General features: G+C 36.7%; 4 protein-coding genes across 4 annotated transcripts in view; 2 read left to right on the top strand and 2 right to left on the bottom strand.

Annotated features, from left to right (window-relative positions):
• Window positions 1-71: 71 nt before the first annotated feature.
• Window positions 72-11,896, bottom strand: LOC100631739 (epidermal growth factor receptor substrate 15 homolog). The gene is made up of 17 exons (XM_003385865.3): window positions 11,795-11,896; window positions 11,319-11,449; window positions 9,467-9,530; window positions 8,378-8,628; window positions 7,640-7,703; window positions 6,439-6,574; window positions 5,266-5,472; window positions 3,165-4,285; window positions 2,934-3,096; window positions 2,762-2,829; window positions 2,342-2,423; window positions 2,066-2,249; window positions 1,688-1,880; window positions 1,404-1,569; window positions 1,286-1,344; window positions 1,016-1,064; window positions 72-276 (listed from the first exon to the last, which is right to left on the bottom strand). The coding sequence occupies exons 2-17, from the start codon at window positions 11,416-11,418 to the stop codon at window positions 214-216; spliced, it is 2,970 nt and encodes a 989-aa protein (XP_003385913.1). The 5' UTR covers window positions 11,419-11,449; window positions 11,795-11,896; the 3' UTR covers window positions 72-213.
• A 97-nt stretch (window positions 11,897-11,993) lies between these two features.
• On the top strand, window positions 11,994-15,768 carry LOC100631612 (metabotropic glutamate receptor 2-like). Its single transcript, XM_011405081.2, has 3 exons — window positions 11,994-12,174; window positions 12,236-14,951; window positions 15,420-15,768. Exons 2-3 carry the CDS (start codon window positions 12,242-12,244, stop codon window positions 15,527-15,529), a joined length of 2,820 nt encoding a protein of 939 aa, XP_011403383.1. The 5' UTR covers window positions 11,994-12,174; window positions 12,236-12,241; the 3' UTR covers window positions 15,530-15,768.
• A 2,162-nt stretch (window positions 15,769-17,930) lies between these two features.
• LOC100631483 (metabotropic glutamate receptor-like) lies at window positions 17,931-20,855 on the top strand. The gene is given in 2 exon segments (XM_019995386.1): window positions 17,931-20,028; window positions 20,030-20,855. Coding segments are annotated over 2 exon segments (2,658 nt in total). The 5' UTR covers window positions 17,931-18,042; the 3' UTR covers window positions 20,702-20,855.
• Window positions 20,856-20,991: 136 nt separating this feature from the next.
• The window catches only part of LOC100642137 (metabotropic glutamate receptor-like), a 5,822-nt gene continuing 5,238 nt past the window's right edge, over window positions 20,992-21,575 (bottom strand). The window contains exon 4 of the mRNA XM_019995404.1: window positions 20,992-21,533. Within this exon, the coding sequence (XP_019850963.1) occupies window positions 20,992-21,533 (542 nt within the window). The remainder of the gene's footprint in view (window positions 21,534-21,575) is intronic.

Below are 21,575 nucleotides of genomic sequence, written 5' to 3'. Positions count from 1 at the left end.
GAGAAGAGATATGCTGATTTAATACTGTGCTGCCGCTACTTTATCAGAACCAGAGCCTTAATTCATAATTATTTAAAATTTGTGAGAATTTGAGTATGATTACTAAAGTAATAATTTGATAAAGCAACGGAATCATAAAACATCTCAAAAACATGTAATAGTTTAATTATATATTACTTAATTAAGCTATCTTGGCAAAAATTTTTCTTTATATTATTTCAAGTTCCCCAGTCTTCGAGCTAGTCTGTCTTTCTCTCTTGATCCTGTAGAGCCAGTCTAATCAATAAAAACAAAATGTGCATCAATAATATGCATCTGAAAATGTAACAAAATTTAGGGTGATTTTGGGGCCATTTTTTGGAGAAAACCATGGGCTATAGCCTTGGGTATTTTTCAGAATTTTGGCGTTTTCTTAAAACAGCTATAACTCGAAAAATATTTGTTGGAATTAGCTCAAACTTGCTATATATCATAAGGACATCAATATGAATCAGAAAATTTAATAAAAATTTGGGGTGATCTAGGAGCCATTTTTTGGAAAAAAACCATGGGCTATAGCCTTGGGTATTTTTCAGAATTTTGGTGTTTTCTTAAAATGGCCATAACTCGAAAAATATTTGTCGGAATTAGCTCAAACTTGCTACATAGCATAAGGACATCAATATGGACCAGATAATTTAATAAAAATTTGGGGTGATCTAGGAGCCATTTTTTGAAAAAAACCATGGGCTATAGCCTTGGGTATTTTTCAGAATTTTGGCGTTTTCTTAAAATGGCCATAACTCGAAAAATATTTGTCGGAATTAGCTCAAACTTGCTACGTAGCATAAGGACATCAATATGTATCAGAAAATGTAATAAAAAATTAGGGTGATTTTGGGGCCATTTTTTGAAAAAACAATGGCCTTGGGTATTATTCAAAAATTGGCTCAAAAAAAAATGCTCATAACTCCAGAGTTCCTTGTTAAAATGAGCTATTGAGCTCAAAACTATCAAATTAAACACATTTACTAACCTGCAGTGGTGAACTACTCAATACAGTACTTCTGTAATCTTTAGCATCTCTACAAGCACAAAAAAATATTATTCAATATAATGCATTAATTTAATACCCATACAATTCAAAATTTAAGCTAATAATACTACACAATGTATCAGCATAAAGTATTGCTGTTACAAGTATAACACAATCATTCAGTATAATGCAATTACGTATACATGTACTTGTACAATTTATAAGTATTAAAATACTATAATAGTATCATTAATGTATGAGTATCGTTACCTTCCTTTGACTTGCTTTTCCCACCTAGCAGCTATTGCTGACTTTGCTTTTGATTTGCTCTAAAAACAAATAATAATAGAATAAAGTTGTGAATACATATTATGAAAAGTGTAAATACTTCTTCTAATTCTCTCATCTTCTCTTCTTCCTTTCTTTGCTTTGCAATCTCAACCCTTTGCTTCCTTTCCTCTGCCTCTCTCCTCAACTGCTCTTCCTCTAGCTCCCTCAACTTGTCACTATCAAGTCTCTTCTGCTTAACCTCCTCCTCGACATTACGCACCCTCCTGTAGTAGGAAATTTTTAATGGGTAAGCAGGTAAAATTTTAATGGGTAAGCAGGTAAAATTTTAATGGATAAGTCAATAAGTTTTAATGGGTAGGTACATGTAAGTTTTTTGCTTACATGATTTCTGCGACCATTTTTTCTCTGCTTTTTTGCAACTTTTCTTCCATTTCTCTTTTTTGTTTCTCCTCTTTCTCTCTCCTACGCTGTATCCAAGCCTTCTTCCTTTGCTCATACTGGACTCTCTCTTCGGGCGACATGTCTTTTACTTTCTTTTCTTCCATTATCTTTATCCATTCTTCTATTGTCACCTCTGAGAAAAGAAAAAATAAGTTTGACTTAAAGTTTTTAATTATTATATCAATTGCCCAAAGTCTAATACTGAACATTACCTTTAATACTTACATCTACATACTTTAATACTTAAATCACCTTAAATTATACTTTTTTATTTTTCATAATACTTGAAATTATTTTAATACTTAACATCATTATTACCTTTCTGCTGCTCCTCTAACATTTTCTTTCTCATTTCCTCCTGTAGTTTCTCTCTCTCTTCTCTTTCCTTTAGTTTCTGTGCTCTTATCACCCAGGCCTCCTTCATATTCTTTGACTCCTGCTCGAGCATCTCGTCCCATTCTGCCTCCAACTTTCTAGTGGCTTCCTCATCCGACAATTTCACCTGAAACATTAAAATATTAAATAATTTATTATTAAGGAAAAGAGAGGAGAAGAATCTCAACTTATATATATAATTAATATGTTATTTTTTACTTTTTTATCTTCTTCATATTTCTTTAGAGCCGTCTCTTCAATCTGCTTCATTTCTTCTTCCCATTCTTTGAGCTTACGAGCACTAGAAACAAAGACAACAATAAACATATAACAGTACAGTAATACACAGTAATAATAGTATAGTAATATACAATAATAAAAATACAGTAATACACAGTAATACACAGTAATAATAGTACAGTAATATAATAGTAATAATTGTTATTATAATAATAAACAGTAGCTCTTTACACTTTATCACAAACATTCAGTTTGGCAAACAGTTTCACTGCAACATTTTAATGATTATAATTTTAGTAAGAATAACAACACACAATACTTGCATTAATTATGACAATAAAATTTAAACTCAAAGCAATTTAAATATTTGTTTATCAATTTGTTGCTGTTATCGTTTACCTTTCCTCTTCTCTCTTTCTTGCCAACTCTTCCACACTAGATACACTTAATCCAGGAAGATTATGAGTCTGCAAGATAATAATAAAATAATGTTTACTCCTACTAAAGTTAAATTATCTATATTCTTATACTAAACATAATGCAACAAGGCTACTAGTACAATATAACTTGCCTCTGATGCTCTCTTCTCCATCAATTGTAAATCAAAGCTCTCCTTCTTTCTCCTTTCTTCTGCTTTCTTCTCTTCCGATTGCTTTGACTCCAAAAGATTATCAATGCTTGCCAGCTCAGCAGAAAACATGTCATCAAGATCATCCAATATGGCAGAGTTACGACTGAAAATAAAATAAAAAGTTTTTAATTTAGCTCTCTCTCCCTCTCTCTCTCTCTCTCTCTCTCTTACTTTGCAGTTGCTATTTTCTTCCTAGCAGGTGAAGCAGCTACAGTGTATCTTCTTGGTGATGGAGATGGTTCTGATGATGAATCGCTTGAGCTACGGGCGGATCCTCTTCTTTCAGTCCTCAGAAGTAAAGACCCAGACCCTCCAGAGCCTAACCTGGCTTTAGTCGGAGAGGGAAGTGTGTACGATTTCTTTTCAAAAGGCGAGTCCGGCTCGTCGACTTTTGAAGGTTTCTGTACAACCGGCATTATTTTAGTTTTGTTCTCTGGAGGAGGAGGAGGAGCATTGGGATCAAACGAGTTAGTATCATCAAGGACATTCATTATCTCGGCCTCGAGTCCTTCAAGTTGCGCAAGAAAATCAAGCGAAGATTGAGACCCTTGAGAACCCTGAGATCCATTCTGCTGTGGATCAACAGTAGGTGGAGCCTCTCCGGTGCTTGATATATCTGTGATAACGGCCGAGAGTCCTTTTTGAGAGGCAGTTTTCATTTCCGGAGCATTAGCGTAAGGATCTTTGTAAGGCTCTCGGGGTACCTCCTCTCTGTTTTTATTCTCAGACAAGAACTTGTTGGAAGCACGAGATATCTCTTCTAGCTCCGCCTTGGCTGCCTCTTCATCAACTTCCTCTTCTTCTTCCTCCTCCTCTTCTCCGTCTGATTCAGCAGGGGGAGGAGGAACAGGAGGGGGTGTGTCCTCTTCTCTAGATTGAGAAGGCGGCGGCTTAGACTCATACATAGGAGGAGGAGGAACTGGGGGTCGTCCCTCTGAATGAGTCGGCGAAAAAACAGTTATGGTAGGTGGAGGCGTGGGCGTGCTTTTTGTCAGCGGAGATGCATCACGAGGAGGCGGAGTCACGGGAAAACCTGATTGCGTGGGCGGTGGTGAAAATACTTGAGGTGAGGACGAATCAACATCGGGTGAATTGATACTTTTAGATGATGATTCTTCGTCAATCCCGACTGATTCTGCTTTAAGCATTTTAGGTTCATCTCGTTCCTCAACTAGACTCTTGACTGAGGAGTGACGACTGGAAGAGAGACGAGAAATTTCAGCACTCTCTGAGTGAGAGAGATGAGAGGAATGGAGGGAACTGGTGCTACTGTGGAGCTGCTCATTACTCGCCTGTAGAAAGAGAGAGAGAGAGAGAGGGAGGGAGAAAGTACAGAATATAAAATATGTTTTAAAATGTAGTAAGTATATAATATTAAATACAAATATTGAATTAAATATTAAATATTAAATATTAAAAAATTAAATATTAAATACATGCATGCTTTAAAAGCATGCCAATAATGTCTGTAGTAGTAACTACTGTTGTCTAATAAGTATTATTGCTAGTGTAAGATGTAACATTATAGTATCTGTATAGTAAGAGACAAATATAGAAAGAAAAATATTGAAAATAATATGACAAAGAAAAAGTACTCAATATATTTGCAATAAAAGTCACATGCAAATAAACTAACTTCAGTACACTCCATGACAATACACTAACTGACAATAACAGAAATAAAGAGAGAGGAAGAGCTAGAGCTCAATATTCAGTAACTAAACAAAATACTATTGGCTGGCACTTTTAACCACAGAAATAAATCACACCCATTCAATCATATACAATCATTAATACTACAGTAAATGCAAATAAACATACATACATGTACATATATACATTATTATATATATTTGTATTAGTTATAAGCTACAAGTATAGAAGCATAGATAATACATAATATATACATATATAGATTCATAAATATACTTGCATATGTTATAAGCATACACTAATACAAAGTGAAAACATAATGTCTAATTAATGTGACAGGTGTCAGGCATGTGACCTCTCTATTTCTCTCTCTCTCTCTCTTCATAAAATTCAATTAATGTTGTGTACATAATTTGTACTAAATGCATTTTGCAAACAATCCACCTGTTTTGACTAGAGTTTAAAAATTAGATAAATAGTTTATATTATCCTTCATTAATAATGTACTACGTGCAGCAGCAAAGTAAACTATATTCTAAGTAACTTTATTAAGTTTTTAATAATAAAATTATTTTATAATTTCATTAACTATAATAAGATTACAAATGAGAGGTCTCACTGTGTTATTCATGATGAATGGGTTTCCAACAAAAGAGTCAAATTTCCCGTTTTTAAATCTCTCCGGAGGTATGGATTTGAAGACGGTACTTATGTACGGGTACTCAGTGGGTACTACGAACATTGGGATGGAAGGAGGCGGAGTGGATTCTCTACAGGAAGGTTTTTCAGAGACGAGAGCAGCAACTCTTTTAGCAGTCAAGTTAAACTAAAAATAGAAATATTATAAAACATTGCTGGTGATGATTTTCATTTTATTTTAATTTTTTCATTAAGAAATTCTTATTCCCGTGCTCCATTTCTCATTCCCATGCTCCAGTTTTCATTCCCATGCTCCACTTTTCATTCCCATGCTACAGTTTTCATTCCCATGCTCCAGTATTCATCCCCATGCTCCAGTTTTTATTCCCATGCTACAGTTTTCATTCCCATGCTCCACTTTTCATTCCCATGCTACAGTTTTCATTCCCATGCTCCAGTATTCATCCCCATGCTCCAGTTTTTATTCCCATGCTACAGTTTTCATTCCCATGCTCCACTTTTCATTCCCATGCTACAGTTTTCATTCCCATGCTCCAGTATTCATCCCCATGCTCCAGTTTTTATTCCCATGCTACAGTTTTCATTCCCATGCTCCACTTTTCATTCCCATGCTACAGTTTTCATTCCCATGCTCCAGTATTCATCCCCATGCTCCAGTTTTTATTCCCATGCTACAGTTTTCATTCCCATGCTCCACTTTTCATTCCCATGCTACAGTTTTCATTCCCATGCTCCAGTATTCATCCCCATGCTCCAGTTTTTATTCCCATGCTACAGTTTTCATTCCCATGCTCCACTTTTCATTCCCATGCTACAGTTTTCATTCCCATGCTCCAGTATTCATCCCCATGCTCCAGTTTTTATTCCCATGCTACAGTTTTCATTCCCATGCTCCACTTTTCATTCCCATGCTACAGTTTTCATTCCCATGCTCCAGTATTCATCCCCATGCTCCAGTTTTTATTCCCATGCTACAGTTTTCATTCCCATGCTCCACTTTTCATTCCCATGCTACAGTTTTCATTCCCATGCTCCAGTATTCATCCCCATGCTCCAGTTTTTATTCCCATGCTACAGTTTTCATTCCCATGCTCTACTTTTCATTCCCATGCTCTAGTTCTCATTCCCATACCTCATCAGGAAGGAGCGTTATGTTGTTGAGGTGTATTGGTAGAGGCTGGTCTAGTTTAGCTACAAAGATGAGGTGCATTGATATCACAAACTCTTCGAATGAGAGGCGACCATCTTTATCTGCATCGGCAAGTTTCCTAAAGTAGAAAAAGATTTAAAAATCACATCCAAATTTTGTTATATCTCATTGATATTTGTAACTGATCTCAGAGTTTTTCACAAAGCATGCTTCATGAGCTGACAAGCCTTAACAAGTACAGTCAAACCTGTCTAAAACGGTCACCTTGGGACATGCATTTAGTGGCTGTCTTATGCAGGTGGCCTTTTTATAGAGATGCCTTTAAATACAGTTTAAATTATTTTGCACACATTTACTGGCCATAGAAACTATATAACAAGACTTAAAGAACTTTTAGGTACCCCTAAAGACCTAAACTGAGTTGTATATAGTATTATTTCGAAGGTATTATTTGAGATAACAATTTTTAAAAAATTAATCATTATTAATGATGTAAAAATTAATTCAAAATGGGTGTGGTACAATAGGCGTGGCTATCTGGCCGCCTGTACACAGTGGTGGTCTTTATCAGTCTTGATGGAGATTAATTCTGTCAGTGACCGTTAACCATCTTACGGAGTGACCGCTGAGACAGGTAAGTTGAGTATTACAGTCATTGTCCAAAAAATTGGGACATTAAATAGTGACCGTTTTAAAGTAGCTGGCTGTTTTAAGCAGTGACCGTTTAGACAGGTTTGACTGTATTTCTAGAGCAACTTTAAAAATTCATAAAAAATGAAATTTTGATCGGAATGAGCTCAAACTTTCTACACAACATAAGTACATGTATATGTATCAGGAAAAATTATAAAATGGGGAATTTTTTAATTTTTCAATTTTGGCAAAATTTGGCCCATGACCCTGTACTATAGTATAGGGACTTTGACCCGATTTTTGAGTAACTTTAAAAATTTGTAAAAAATCAAATTTCAATCAGAATCAGCTCAAACTTTCTACGCAACATAAGAACATGTATATGTATCAGGAAAATTATAAAAATGAAAAATTCTCTACTTTTTGATTTTGGCAAATTTCGGCCTGAGACAGGGACTTTAGCCCAATTTTTGAGCATCTTTAAAAATTTGTAAAAAATTTAAAATCAAGTCAAAATCTCTAAGCAACATAAGTATTTTACTATACTCACCAAATGTGGAAGAGGTGAGCTTTTGACAATTGAGAATTGGTCAGCAAGTATCTTGCAGCCTCAGCTAAAAATGAAACATTAAAACATACACATCATACCTGCACTACACACACATATGTACATACAGCTATTTGCATAGACCTTGCAAACTGCCAAGTAGGTGGTAATGTGACCACACAATGCAAGACACGCCTCAATTTAGACAGTTTCCTTTGAAGTTCATAGAGTGGTTTATGAACTGGTTTGCAAGGTCTGTGCAATTTGCTGTATATATGCATGTACATGTACATTTATATGTTGAATATGATACAGCCACTGGTCAGTATTAAGTTGACACATTTTGCGTTTAAGTTGCGTTTGAGTTTAAAACATACTAGTTGTAAAATAACATTATCCATGCTCAAACGTTACCACAATCTCTGGAAAATGTGACTTGTGTATATTAAAACATAATGTGGTTGCTTATCTGTGTATTCTCACATTTTATTGCGTTCACCAAACTAGTTTACTCTAGTTCAGCGATCGTTCGTTTGTCAACTTATTGCTGACCAGTGTCATATATATTAGCCGGTGGTGGACTACTTAGTTATTGTAATCTCCTTATGGAAGGCACACACACACACACCCACTTTTGTATACATAAAGTTCATTAAAAAATCACAAAACCCATTAACAAAGCTTTTTTAAAGCTATAAAAATGACTATTTTAATCATATATTTTATATTAAATACACTAACCTGTAAGATATCCTTTATTATTGACGTTCTCACAAAACGACAGGAAAGCTGACTGACACTTTAACACTTGGTTATTCTTTGATGGTGAGATATAGCCATTTGGGTTGGTGACCTTTTGGATGAGGGACAGGAGGTCAGGCGGAAGAGAAGGAGGGAGGGGAGAACCGGCCAAACAGGTTTGAGTTAAGTGAAGCGCAACAGCAAATTCGGCAGCATCAAGCATTCCGTCTTCGTTAATATCTGATAATCTCCTGAGATAAAGATAAAGAGTGATGTTAAAATACAAGTTTATCATCATCATCATCATCATCATTACTATATTATTCTCTGTTATATCTACGTGTACATGTAGATGGAGTTCAGCCTGCTTAGAAGACTTTTGGTCTCCCATTTCTGGTCTAGATCTTATAAAATTTCTGGCATTCGATCGCTCATTTTTAACTAAATTGGTTTCCCAAAAATTAATTCTTAGATCCATGACACTGATTATTACTATAGTGACAAGCAAACAAAAACTCGCTCTCTCTCTCTCGCTCTTTCCAAAATAAAAAGTCCGGCAATAAAATAACAATAGGTCATTATAATATAACAAAAAAAGGAAGTTTATTTGACTTCAAGGTTGAAAGGGAAAGGGGTAACAAAGTTCATAAACAGCTTCTAAAAAACATACAACACACAAGTACATGTACATGTACATGTACATTATGCATATAGCTACAATGTATACAATATACATGTTTTTATGTTAATTGTTATGGATAAGCGAGTTATGTGCGTGTTACAAATATTTGAAATAATTTACTAATTAACAATTATTATTAGCCACCGGTGGTAATTGATGTACTAAGTGTAAGGAAAAAGGTCTCTTTCCACCTCTCTCCTCTCTCTCTTTCTCTCCCTCCCTCCCTTACTCCCTCCCTCCCTCACTCCCTCCCTGCCTCCCTCCCTCACTCCCTCCCTCCCTCTCTCTCCTTCCTCTCTCTCTCTCTTTCTCTCCCTCCCTCACTTTCTCTCTTTGTCCATTACTCCCTCCTTCCCTCCCTCTTTCTCCTCCTCTTTCTCTCTCTCTTTCTCTCCCCTTTCTCTTACCAGATGTTGCTCAAAACTTCCATTGATAGATTTGACAGCATAAAGAACTCTCTAGCTCTTGATCCTAAAATACAAACAACAGTCAACAACAACAACAACAACAACAACAACAACAACAACAAAAACAACAACAACAACAACAACAACAACAGTATACAAGCAAGAATACATGACTAAAGTAATATACAAATGACAAACAAAAAGAGATCAATAATAATAATACATTTAAATATTTCAGACACAATTCTATAAGTCTAGGGCAGTTCACATTCCTGTCTATACACACTCACAATTGTCACAATGGAACGGTTATTATAAGAAATGTAATATGATGACTGTAGGAGGAACTATTTACTCCAGTATTAATTAAATAAAGAAAAGATTGTGTAGTGCTATCGGTGTGTGACACATTCAAGTGAGGAATATCCCTTCAAGACTAAATCAACTAAACTGATAACATATTGACATATAAATAGTTGATGCTCAAACTTGCCAATATTTGTTTGTTGAAGAAAGTTCAAAAAATTCGAAATACCACACAGACATATATGATTACAAATATGTATACATTGAAATAGATGCAAGTTTTCTATAGATGCATAGATAGTTCATTAAGCCATAATATCCAATAGTAGCTTAGTAAGTTCATCATGATAGAACACAAACTGTCAATAGAAGAATTCATTCCAATGCAATGTTACACACTTAGCAATTTAGATACAGTTAATAATACTCAATTTCAGTATAATATAATAAATAACATTCTTTTCTAATTTAGTATTTCGACAGTTAGGCCAGGCTCTGAAAAAAACCAAATAAATAAAAATACATGTACCTTAACCTGTTATCTTTTCCCCTCTACACCTTAACCTCTCGTTTCCTCAATACTAAAATGCTACAAATGGTAATTTTAAATAATAAAACATAAACAAACCCACACATATGCCACTGCTATTACCATCATGTACATGTACATGATGGTAATATCATTACATAGTAATGAGCAAGTGGTGAATGATAGCTGCCCTAGTACACACCTAACAGCTAAGTCTAATTACCTGCAAATATGTAAAGTGTAATTTAATTGAGAAATGATATTTTAAGTCAAACAATGACCAGCCCTGATTCCCCGTGCTCACAGTCACACTTAGGCATACAAACAACTCCATATATATCTTAACACATTTTGCTTATAAACATGTACATGTGCAGAGAGAGAGAGAGAGGGAGGGAGAAAATAAAAGGAGCTATAGCTTTAGTGGCAAATGGAAGAGATATAAGAGGTACATATCATTAAAATTCACATATATACACATGTATCAGTAACAATTTAATCATCTCCTATGCTACACAAATAAGAATTCCCTTTCCTCTCTCCCTCTCTTTTCTCCTTATCACTGACACAAACCACTAGTCATCATCACTACACAGTTTAGACTAACTAAAAGTCTATCACTACTTTCCCTAACATACCAAGTGATAAACAGCAACTATTTTGATTACAAGGACAACAAAGGAGTGACTATAAATATAAAGAATTCAATATCAGCTTTCTTAAACAAATGATCATGGGAGCTGATGAATACATTGATTTATTAAACAATGGTCACGTGACAGGTCATGTGATTAGATAGTAGTAGTAGTACTTGGCATAATAATGAAGGGAGCATGCGTTCGAGTGTGTTGTGTCTGTTTATGCATTTGTTGTTGTTGGGTGGTTAGGGCTATGGAGGCATTATCAGATTTTGGGAGTCAAAACGAAGCGGTGACAATAAGCGATAAAAATAACAAATTAGCACTAAACAAAGATGGAATAAAGATAGATAGATAGATGAAGACGGTCGTTGCTTACCAGAGAGTAACTCTCCATCTGGTACCATTTCATGATAGTAGACAAAGTAATTCGAAAACTGCTTGTTCGACAGCAAAAAAGTTGATCCTTCCGAAGCCATGGGAGTTTCTTTGTCGTGGGGAGACTATGTCCTAAATAAAAGAGGGTGAAAATAACTAATTCATTAGAAATTGTACACAGAGAGAGGGGATATATGATACAAGAAGAAAACAAACACAGGTGTATTTTAGCAATTATTAATAACCCAGAAACAATAACAATGCATTATGCTCAAGCCATTATTGTCTTCTTGATTATTTTAATATGGAAACAGTGGGTGATATGACGTGCACAATAGCAATAGTAGGTCATTTGTAGGCCAACAAGGTTGAAACAACAAAAAGCTTATAGTACAGGAACTTGATCCTGGCAGCCAACGGTTTCACATTCATTCCCTCGAAATCACTCAATTCACACCGTCCGCGTGTTGTTCTTACCGCAAAGAATGAAAGCAAAGGAGACTGTAGCCTGCAGTACTCAGTCTTCAGGAGCCAGCCCTAAAGAGAAGAGAATAGAGACGATAAAGAGTATCTGCGCATGCTATAATAGGACGTGGTCGTGGCTAAGCTTTGACTATAATTAGCAGAAAATTAGGAGTGGGCGTTGGGTGCAGAGGTGGTGCGTAGGTGGAGAGGTGTGGCTGAACTTTTACAAGCTAAAATATGATATTCTATTCAGTTTTAGTATTTGTATATTTAAGTTATATAGATCCTGTTTGAACTGCAGTTCTCAGAACAGTGCAGCAGTTTATGTAGATACGAGTGACAAAGAAGTGACTGTAGTGGGGTCAAAAAATTGTATAAAATTAATAATAAAAGTAAGAGTAGTTTGCGGTTTTATTGCATTCTCCTCACGATTCTCCCCTTCTTTTCCCACAGCAGAACATGGTTCTCTTATCCTCCCTCCTCCTCCTCCATTCCCTCCTGTTATGCATCTCTGGTGCAAACTACGGGTATAGAGATGCTTCAGAGACCGTGACTCTAAGTGGCAACCGTATCAGGGGAGCAAGGAATAGGACTGATGTCGACATTGTCCTCGGCGGGCTGTTCCCCGTTCATTCGGTGGATGATGGCGGAGCAAGATGTGGCTCGATTAGACTAGAGAGAGGGCTGGAGAGGATGGAAGCCATGCTCTACGCTCTGGACATCATCAACAGCAACGCGAGTCTCCTACACGGTCTCAAACTAGGCTATGATATAAGAGATACCTGCAGCAGTGAAAACATTGGCCTTGATGAAAGCATTGATCTAGTTGTATCAGGTCAACAACTGGACCTTGAGAGTTGTCCGACATCAGATGATACCGAATATGAATCAGCTAACGATTCAAGTGAAGCTGCCCTCCCAACGTCCACTGTCATTGGAGCCGCCTCCAGTGGTGTCAGTGTACCAGTGGCCACTCTCCTACGTCTCTTTCGTATCCCTCAAATTAGCTACGCCTCCTCCTCTGCTCGTCTTGACAATCGTGACCGATATGGCTACTTCTATCGTACCATTAGCCCCGATAGTCTCCAAGCCGAAGCAATGATCGACCTATGTATGGAATTCAACTGGACGTACGTATCAACTGTATACACCAATGACTTTTACGGTGAGCCGGGAATAGATCAGTTTCGCAAAAGGGCAGGAGAAACTGGCATTTGCATTGACGTTGACGAAGGCATAAACTCTGATTCCGATGATGATGACTTCTCGAGGATTGCCAGCCTACTATTGGCATCCTCAACAAATGTTGTTGTATTATTTGCAAATCAGGGCAATGCAAGGTCACTGTTCTCATCCATAGAGGCCATAAACACAGCTAATGGAACAAATAAGAGGTTCCTATGGATTGCTAGTGACGCGTGGGCTCGGTCCATAAGCATCGTGAGTCTATTCAACGAGTCTTTGGCGGGACTGTTTGGCTTTGCGCCCTACACAGACGAAAGTCAAGGATTTCAAGATTACTATTCACAGTTGACTCTCGAAAGTAATCAAAGGAATCCTTTTTTCCCCGAATTCTATCAGAGCTACTTCAATTGCACCATTAACAAGACTTGCAACAATACGAAACCGGTAACTAGTCATCCACGCTATCAACAAGGTACCTTTATACCGCTAGTCATTGACGCTGTTTACAGTATAGCTTTTGCCATTCGTGACTACCTCAATGATAACTGTAAACAGCCGATCCAATGGAACAGAAGAACGTTATCTTGTGATGGAAATAGTGATAGGTTAAATGGCTCCGTTTTGCTCAGGTATTTGAACAATGTTTCTTTTATAAGTCCGACAGGTAGACATATAACCTTTAACCCTGAGACTGGTAATGCAGCTGGCGGACAATATCAAATAGTCAACTATCAGAGATTCCTCAATAAGTCGTATGGGTTCGTACCAGTTGGCATATGGAATGGTGATAATCCGAATAAAAGGCTTTCAATAAATCACTCAATAAGTCAGTTTGGATTAGAACTAATCAACGGTCAAGAGGTCCTCCTCTCACGCCCACGTCAGTCCCAGTGTACCGTATGCACAGCAGGGCAGTATATTGTTGAAGTGGAGGGATCTTGCTGTGGTACATGCAGCAACTGTACAGGTCAAGAGTACTCAAATACGTCGTCATCAAGTTCTTGTTCAACATGTCCTGATAGATATTGGGGTAATAACCCAATTATAGGTAGCACTAGTTGTGTAGCTTTAGAGGAGTCTTATTTACGCTACAGAGATGCTTGGTCCATTGTTTTAATGATAATGGCTATCATTGGTCTAATCTCTGTTGTGTTTGTTTCTGTTGCTCTGGGACTATACTGGAATACACCAATCGTCAAGTCGTCCGGACGTGAACAGATGATACTGCTACTTGTTGGAATAGCACTGACTTTCCTCACTACGTTTTTCTTTGTCTCAAAACCATCAACCTTTGTTTGCTTCTTCCAGCGGTCAAGCCTCTGGTTCTGCATATCTTTTATATTAGCCTCGCTGCTCGTTAAACTAATAAGGATCTCGAGGATTTTTCTAAGACAAGGAAGCGCTGCTTCGAGGCCTAAATTCACAGAACCTCGCTATCAAATACTCTTCACACTACTCATAGTATCAATACAATTTATCGTCGTGTTAATATCAATGATAGTCGTCTACCCATTGGCATCTGAGGAGCAGGTGGAGTCAAATATGGCCGGAGGCCCACCTATAATACAGGTAACGTGTGACTCTCCTCACTTAGCTCCATTGATAATATTAGCACTCTATCACACTGCGCTGATCATATTCTGTAACATACTCGCTGTTGTCACCATACGCTTCCCAGAGAATTTCAACGAGTCGAAATACGTTGCTTTCTCTACTTTCTCCATCGGTTTAATATGGCTGGCATTCACACAGACTTATATAGCCACCAGCAACGAGGATAGGACAGCTGTGGTCTCTTTTGCTCTTAACCTGAGCTGCTTTGCCGTCTTATTGTGCATGTTTGGGCCTCGGATCGTAATAATGATATTCTTTCCCGAAAGAAATGTTACCCAGTTCACTACGCAACCAAAAAGTCGTGGATCCACTGATATAAATGCTCAATTTGATACCGGATATATTACTACACTGGATCCCAGTCTAAGTGGTAGGTTGTGTAATAATAATTATTATTACAATATTTGTCTACCGTAAATGTACTTTTAATTGACTGTGTTAAATAATTTCATTGGATTTAGCAAGGAGCACCAAATCAAGCAGTGATATGTTAAAAACTAATGCAATATGTCCATGGGGCTCATTTAAATTAATACACTTGGGTAATTTCTTATTAAGGTCAGAGTTTATGTAATGCATTCCTTACTGATGATTTCTTTCTTGTTTGACACAATGGCTTGTTTGTTAGCAAGTGTTAACGTATTATTCTGTTCTCAATGTATTTATTATGATCATTCTTTCTTCTCTTTCCCTCCCTCCCTTCTCTCTCTCCCTCTCCCTCTCTCCCTCTCTCTCTCTCTCTCTCTCTCTCTCTCTCTCTCTCTCTCTCTCTCTCTCTTTCTCTCTCCCTCCCTCCCTCCCTCTCTCCCTCCCTCTCTCCCTCTCTCTCTTTCCCTAGTTCCTACTCCAAAAGGATCTCCAAGGCCTACTAGAGTCACTTTAAATTTATCAGACACGCAGCAAAAGAGTGGTAATGGGTCTTTTGATGATAACTCCACTAAACTATAAGTATTTACATTATTATTAGTAGTAGTATAATCATTGTGTTGTTGTTATTATTATTATTATTATTATTATGTATTTTGTTGTTGCTGTGATTAGTAAACAAACACTTGTTTCTTATTATTTCAAATGAACTCCCCATATTTACCCATTTATACTGTATCCATTACCATTATACTGTATGTTTGTCATTGTGAAGTTATTATTAAGATTATGATATCAACTATTATGTAATAGTTTGGTGATAATGATATAAGACACAGTAGCTATAATAGTACAAATTATATAGACTGACATTACAATGATCCAATGTACAGGAAATAATTTATTAAGAATTGAACTTAAAGTCTATTCACTTTCACCTGACCCCTGGCTTTTTTCAATTAATAAATAACTACGTCACATCCGCATTCTTTACGTATTTGTGGTTTTGAAATTGTTTTTGTTGCACGGAAGGGATGCAGATAAGTAGCAGCTGAATTTATTCTGGCTGTTCTAGCTGCATAATTGCGGTCAAAGGTATGTCATTGAGTTTATACAGGGACATCCAAAAAAGGCTAAGGCCTTATCATTTTGACCCGATCTTTTTATCTAAAGGACGGGAAGGACCTAGCAATTCTAATGGTGCAAGCAAAATTTCTAAATTCCATGTTTATCAAAAGTTATAACAAAAAATCAATAGGTCAGGTGAAACTGAATAGACTTTAGTTATTGGCATGCCAAATGCAGGCATCACAGGCCAAAATTATTGTAGTATGTTTTTAAAATTGTTAATAACTCTAGAATTTGTACACATAATCAGTTCAAACTTGCTACATGGCATAAGGACATCAATATGTATCAGAAAATGTAATAAAAATTTGGGGTCATTTTTTAGCCATTCTTGAAAAAAACCATGGGCTATATATAGCCTTGGGTATTTTTCAAAAATTGGCCCGTTTTTAAAATGCTCATAACTCGAAAAATATTTGTCGGAATCAACTCAAACTTTCTACATAGCATAAGGACATTGATATGTATCAGAAAATGTAATAAAAAATTGGGGTGATTTCAGAGCCATTTTTCGGAAAAAAAACATGGGCTATAGCCTTGGGTATTTTTCAAAAATTGGCCCGTTTTTAAAAATGCTCATAACTCAAAAAATATTTGTCGGAATCAACTCAAATTTTCTACATAGCATGAGGACATCAATATGTATCAGAAAATTTAATAAAAATTTGGGGTGATTTTGGAGCCATTTTTCAGAAAAAACCATGGGCTATATATAGCCTTGGGTATTTTTCAAAAATTGGCCCATTTTTAAAAATGCTCATAACTCGAAAAACATTTGTCGGAATCAACTCAAACTTTCTACATAGCATAAGGACATTGATATGTATCAGAAAATATAATAAAAATTTGGGGTGATTTCGGAGCCATTTTTTGGAAAAAAACCATGGGCTATAGCCTTGGGAATTTTCACAATTTTGGTGTTTTTTTTTTAAATGGCCGTAACTTTGAAAATATTTGTCAGAAACAACTCAAACTTTCTATGTAGCACAAGGACATTAATATACATCAGAAAATGTAATAAAAATTTGGGGTGATTTAGGAGCCACTTTTTGGAAAAAACCATGGGCTATATAGCCTTGGGTATTTTTCAAAAATTGACTCAATTGCTCACAACTTAAAGTTATTTGTCAGATTCAGCTCAAACTCTTTACACATCAATATGTATCACAAAATTGTTTTAGAGCAAATTGTTGATGGATTATTGATATCATAATCACACAGTAAACTTAGGTAACCACATACACACACACAGAGAAACCTACCAAAACAAAATATAAAAGGGGAAATACAGATAACAAAATTTTATTTAATTATGACTTTATTAGCTCATGATATCACTATATTTGGTATAGTGACTAAATATTATTGTCAACCATTCGTGATACATTTATCATAATGATGACACTGCTACCATAACCCATAACCTTCTCTTCAGCAACAGATGCTATCACTAGTAGTGCAGCCATTATTATGTCACACACAGCCATACTCCTAGTCTCTTATTAATCTAATTACAATTGTCTGCCAAATTTATGGCAATGTTTACTATTATTGCTGAATGAAGATAACATTTTAAGAGAGCATCCGAGCATGCCCTATACTACTAACAGGTCAATTAGTACATGTATGAAATTTGTAATGTCTTGTAGTGCATGCTACTTTTAGCTGTGGGAGCTGGATGATTATAGTCTCTCATCAAGAGCAAAGAGTAAAATGTGTTTACTGTTTTAGAGCAGCAAGGAAAAGGAAAAAGAGGCACTTACATTGTTTACAAATTATAAAATATTGTTTACAAATAATTATTGCTAATTTGATAATACAATGCCTATATATATATGCATGTACACATAAGCTCAAAAGCAATTAAAAATTTTAAGAGGATCATATAAAGTTACCTACTCCTGTTTTATGTGTTCAGTTATTTCCTGTTGGAGTAAGCCTAACAGTTGAAGATCTACAGTAAAAGAATGGAGCAGCCTTTCTTGACATCAAGAGTACTATTCTTGTCCATACTTCTTTCAATGAGTGATTGTGCTATCCAGTATGATCACACTAGCCCACCAGAGAGGGTCCTTTATTCCAGGACTAGTGATAGAATCACTGGATTCAAAGATACTCTGGATAAAGATGTCATTCTTGGTGGATTATTTCCAGTTCATGTGAGTCAATCAATGGGAGGTCAGTGCAGTGACAGGTTTAGATCCAGTGGGTTCCAGAGAATGGAGGCAATGCTCTTTGCCATTGATAGCATAAACTCTAACTCTAGCCTTCTCCCTGGCATGAGTCTTGGCTATGATATCAGAGACACCTGTGTGAGTGAGAACATAGCTCTAGATGAGAGCATTGATTTTGTACTTGAGAGTGATCAGTTAGAAGTGGAGAGTTGTGGAGGCATGTCAAATGGTAATGCTAGTGATAGAGTCAAAGTTAGTTCTGTCATTGGTGCTTCATCAAGCTCTGTCTCTATACCGGTAGCTAGCCTCCTTCGGCTATTTAGGGTGCCTCAAATTAGTTATGCTTCTTCTTCGTCAGCTCTCAATAATCGAGATCGCTATGAGTACTTTCTGCGTACGGTGCCACCGGATAATCAGCAAGCAATGGCCATGATTGATCTAATAGAGAGAGCAAATTGGAGCTTTGTCTCTACAATATACTCTGATAATCTTTATGGTGAGCCTGGGATTAACCAGTTTCATGAGCTGGCACACAGAAGAGGTATCTGCATTGACTTAAACCTACCAATAAAAGAATCATTTCTTGATTATGAATACCAATATGTTGCTGATCGGTTGGCCAACTCAACTGCGAATGTAACTGTGCTGTTTACTTCCTTTGAGCATGCTGATATGCTGCTACGGACAATGACTAACTCTAATAGGTCTATAAACAAGGCTGGAAAGGTTTGGATAGCAAGCGACTCCACAGCTTCCACAGTTTTAGCAGCAAATTATGCTCAAGTTGCAAGCGAACTATGGGGAGTGCTACCAGCAACTAACCTTCATGCTCCTTTCGATGATTATTACAGACAACTCAGCACATCAAGCAACAAAAGAAACCCATGGACTCAAGATGCATTCAAACAGCTATACAACTGTGCCCACAATGACTGCAATGTGTCTAGTGATTACAGTCAAAATGAGAAAGTTCCTCTTGTCATAGATGCTGTATACAGCATTGCTTATGCATTAAAAGAATTCATTAGTGATAAATGTAGTGCTCCGTTAGTTTGGTATGCCAACAATCAATCATGCCAGAGCCACAATGGCAGGACTGCAGTTTTGAATGGCTCTGTCCTACTACAACATTTAATGAATGTTAGCTTTACCAGCCCCACGGGAAATGAAGTTTCTTTTAATGAGAATGGGACAGTAAAAGCAATATATAACATTGCTGTATTGAAAGTGGAGCAAGAAACGAGTAGTTACGTGTTGGAAAATGTTGGATACTGGAATGAGAACTTGCCAATAGCAAACCGCCTTCATTTCTATGCTACGCAGAATGAAAATGAGCTATTTGATGATTTCACTTCACAATGTCAGAAATGCCCACCAGGACAATTTAAGAGGGCAGTAACGTCATCATGTTGTGGTACATGTGATCCTTGCCTTGGATCAAACTTTACTAATACTAACTCTTCAACAATGTGTATGACATGTCCTGATAATATGTGGGGCAACAATCCTCTCACTGGTAACACTCATTGTATAGATATTGATGAATCATATTTAAAACCATCAGATGCATGGGGTATAGTACTGATAATACTAGCCATCATTGGACTAATAGCTGTAGTATTTGTCACATCTGCTTTCATCTGGTTCTGGAATACACCAATTGTCAAGTCTTCAGGAAGGGAGCAGATGATATTAGTACTAATCGGAATAACACTATGCTTTGTAAGCACTCTTTTCTTTCTCTTGAAGCCTTCGCCAGCGTCATGTGGTCTTCAAAGAGATTGTAATGTGGTTTTCATATTCTCTGATACTCTGTGCATTGTGTGTTAAACTTATCAGAATAACTCGCATATTCATGCAACAATCAATATCTTCAAGGCCAAGATTCATAACTCCTCCGTACCAAATCATCTTCACTTTTCTACTCGTTGCATGTCAGATGATGCTTGTCTTTATTTCACTCCTGGTTGTTAATCCTGGAGTCAAAAAAGAGCTTCACCACAACAAAACAAACGATAATAACTTCCCCACTCTTATCCTCCAATGCACCACACCCCACATTGCACTTGTAGTGCTTCAGATGCTGTACAACACTGCACTCCTCATTACCAGCAATGCATTGGCTGTAGTTACCATAAGGTTTCCTGCAAATTTCAACGAGTCCAGATACGTTGCATTCTCAACATTTTCTCTTGGCCTCATGTGGTTTCTGTTTATCCTTTCATACGTAGCCACAAATGGGTCTACAATCCAAACAGCCGTTCTATCGTCTACAATACAACTCAGTGCACTCTCTGTTCTACTATGTCTTTTTGGTCCTAGAGTATTCATTATGATATTCTGGCCTTCGCACAACTCTTCTGAAAGTGGGATGAAACCTGCAGGTACAAAAGACTTGGAGTCTTTGCCTCAGCGAGTACCAAAGTCTCAAACAGGAGTGACTGTTGAATAACATGCACATGCATGGCTACAATGTGTGACTATCATTATTATTGTTGTTGTTTTTGTGAGCAATTCTTTAGCTTAAATATTTACTTTTATTGTACAATGTATCGGTATTGATTAAATTTCAGTTTCATTGTTTAATATTGTTATTTATTATTGAATTAGCTAAACAGAGATTCAATCATTTATGACTCTAATGATGATGTATGCAGAAACCTATCACTACTAATAAATGGGTAAACAAAACCATCACACACATGCACACTAATATTTAAAAAAAAACCAAAAATAATAATGTTATTCTTCAGTGTCATTATTCTTTTTATTGCTTGCAATTTTGTTATCATCTGATGGCATAATAGAAGTGCGGTTTTGTGTTCCAAGTGGCATGATTTTTGATACAACAGATGAGTGTCTTTCAGCATTCCTATGGGGCCATACTATCATAATAAACACTCTTGGACCAAAAAGACTGAGGAGAACTGCCACTGAACTCACTTGTATTGCAGTTGATAGGGCAGCTCCTTGATAGGGAGTGTTCTGACTTACAATGAAAGCAAGTATGAAGAAGAACCAGGTCAGAACAAGGGAGAAGGTCGCGAATGCAACATATTTCGCTTCATTGAAGTTTATCGGAAACCTTATGGTCATGACAGCAAGAGCATTGCTAGCAATGAGAAGGCCAGAGAAATAAATCATTTGTAAGACAATAAAGGCAACATGGGGCGAACTGCAGGTAACAATCAGCTCTGGATGAGAATTATGATTTACTTCGTTATACTGTATAGTTCGATTGGCTTCAGGAGGAGCTACTATCAATGAAACTACGACTATTAACACTGGAAAACACATTAGGATTAGTGTGAATCCAATCTGATACG

Source organism: Amphimedon queenslandica, unplaced genomic scaffold (genome assembly GCF_000090795.2).
Source record: "Amphimedon queenslandica unplaced genomic scaffold, v1.1 AMPQUscaffold_13446, whole genome shotgun sequence".
NCBI lineage: Eukaryota > Metazoa > Porifera > Demospongiae > Haplosclerida > Niphatidae > Amphimedon > Amphimedon queenslandica.
This window is presented reverse-complemented; position numbering and strand designations above follow the sequence as displayed.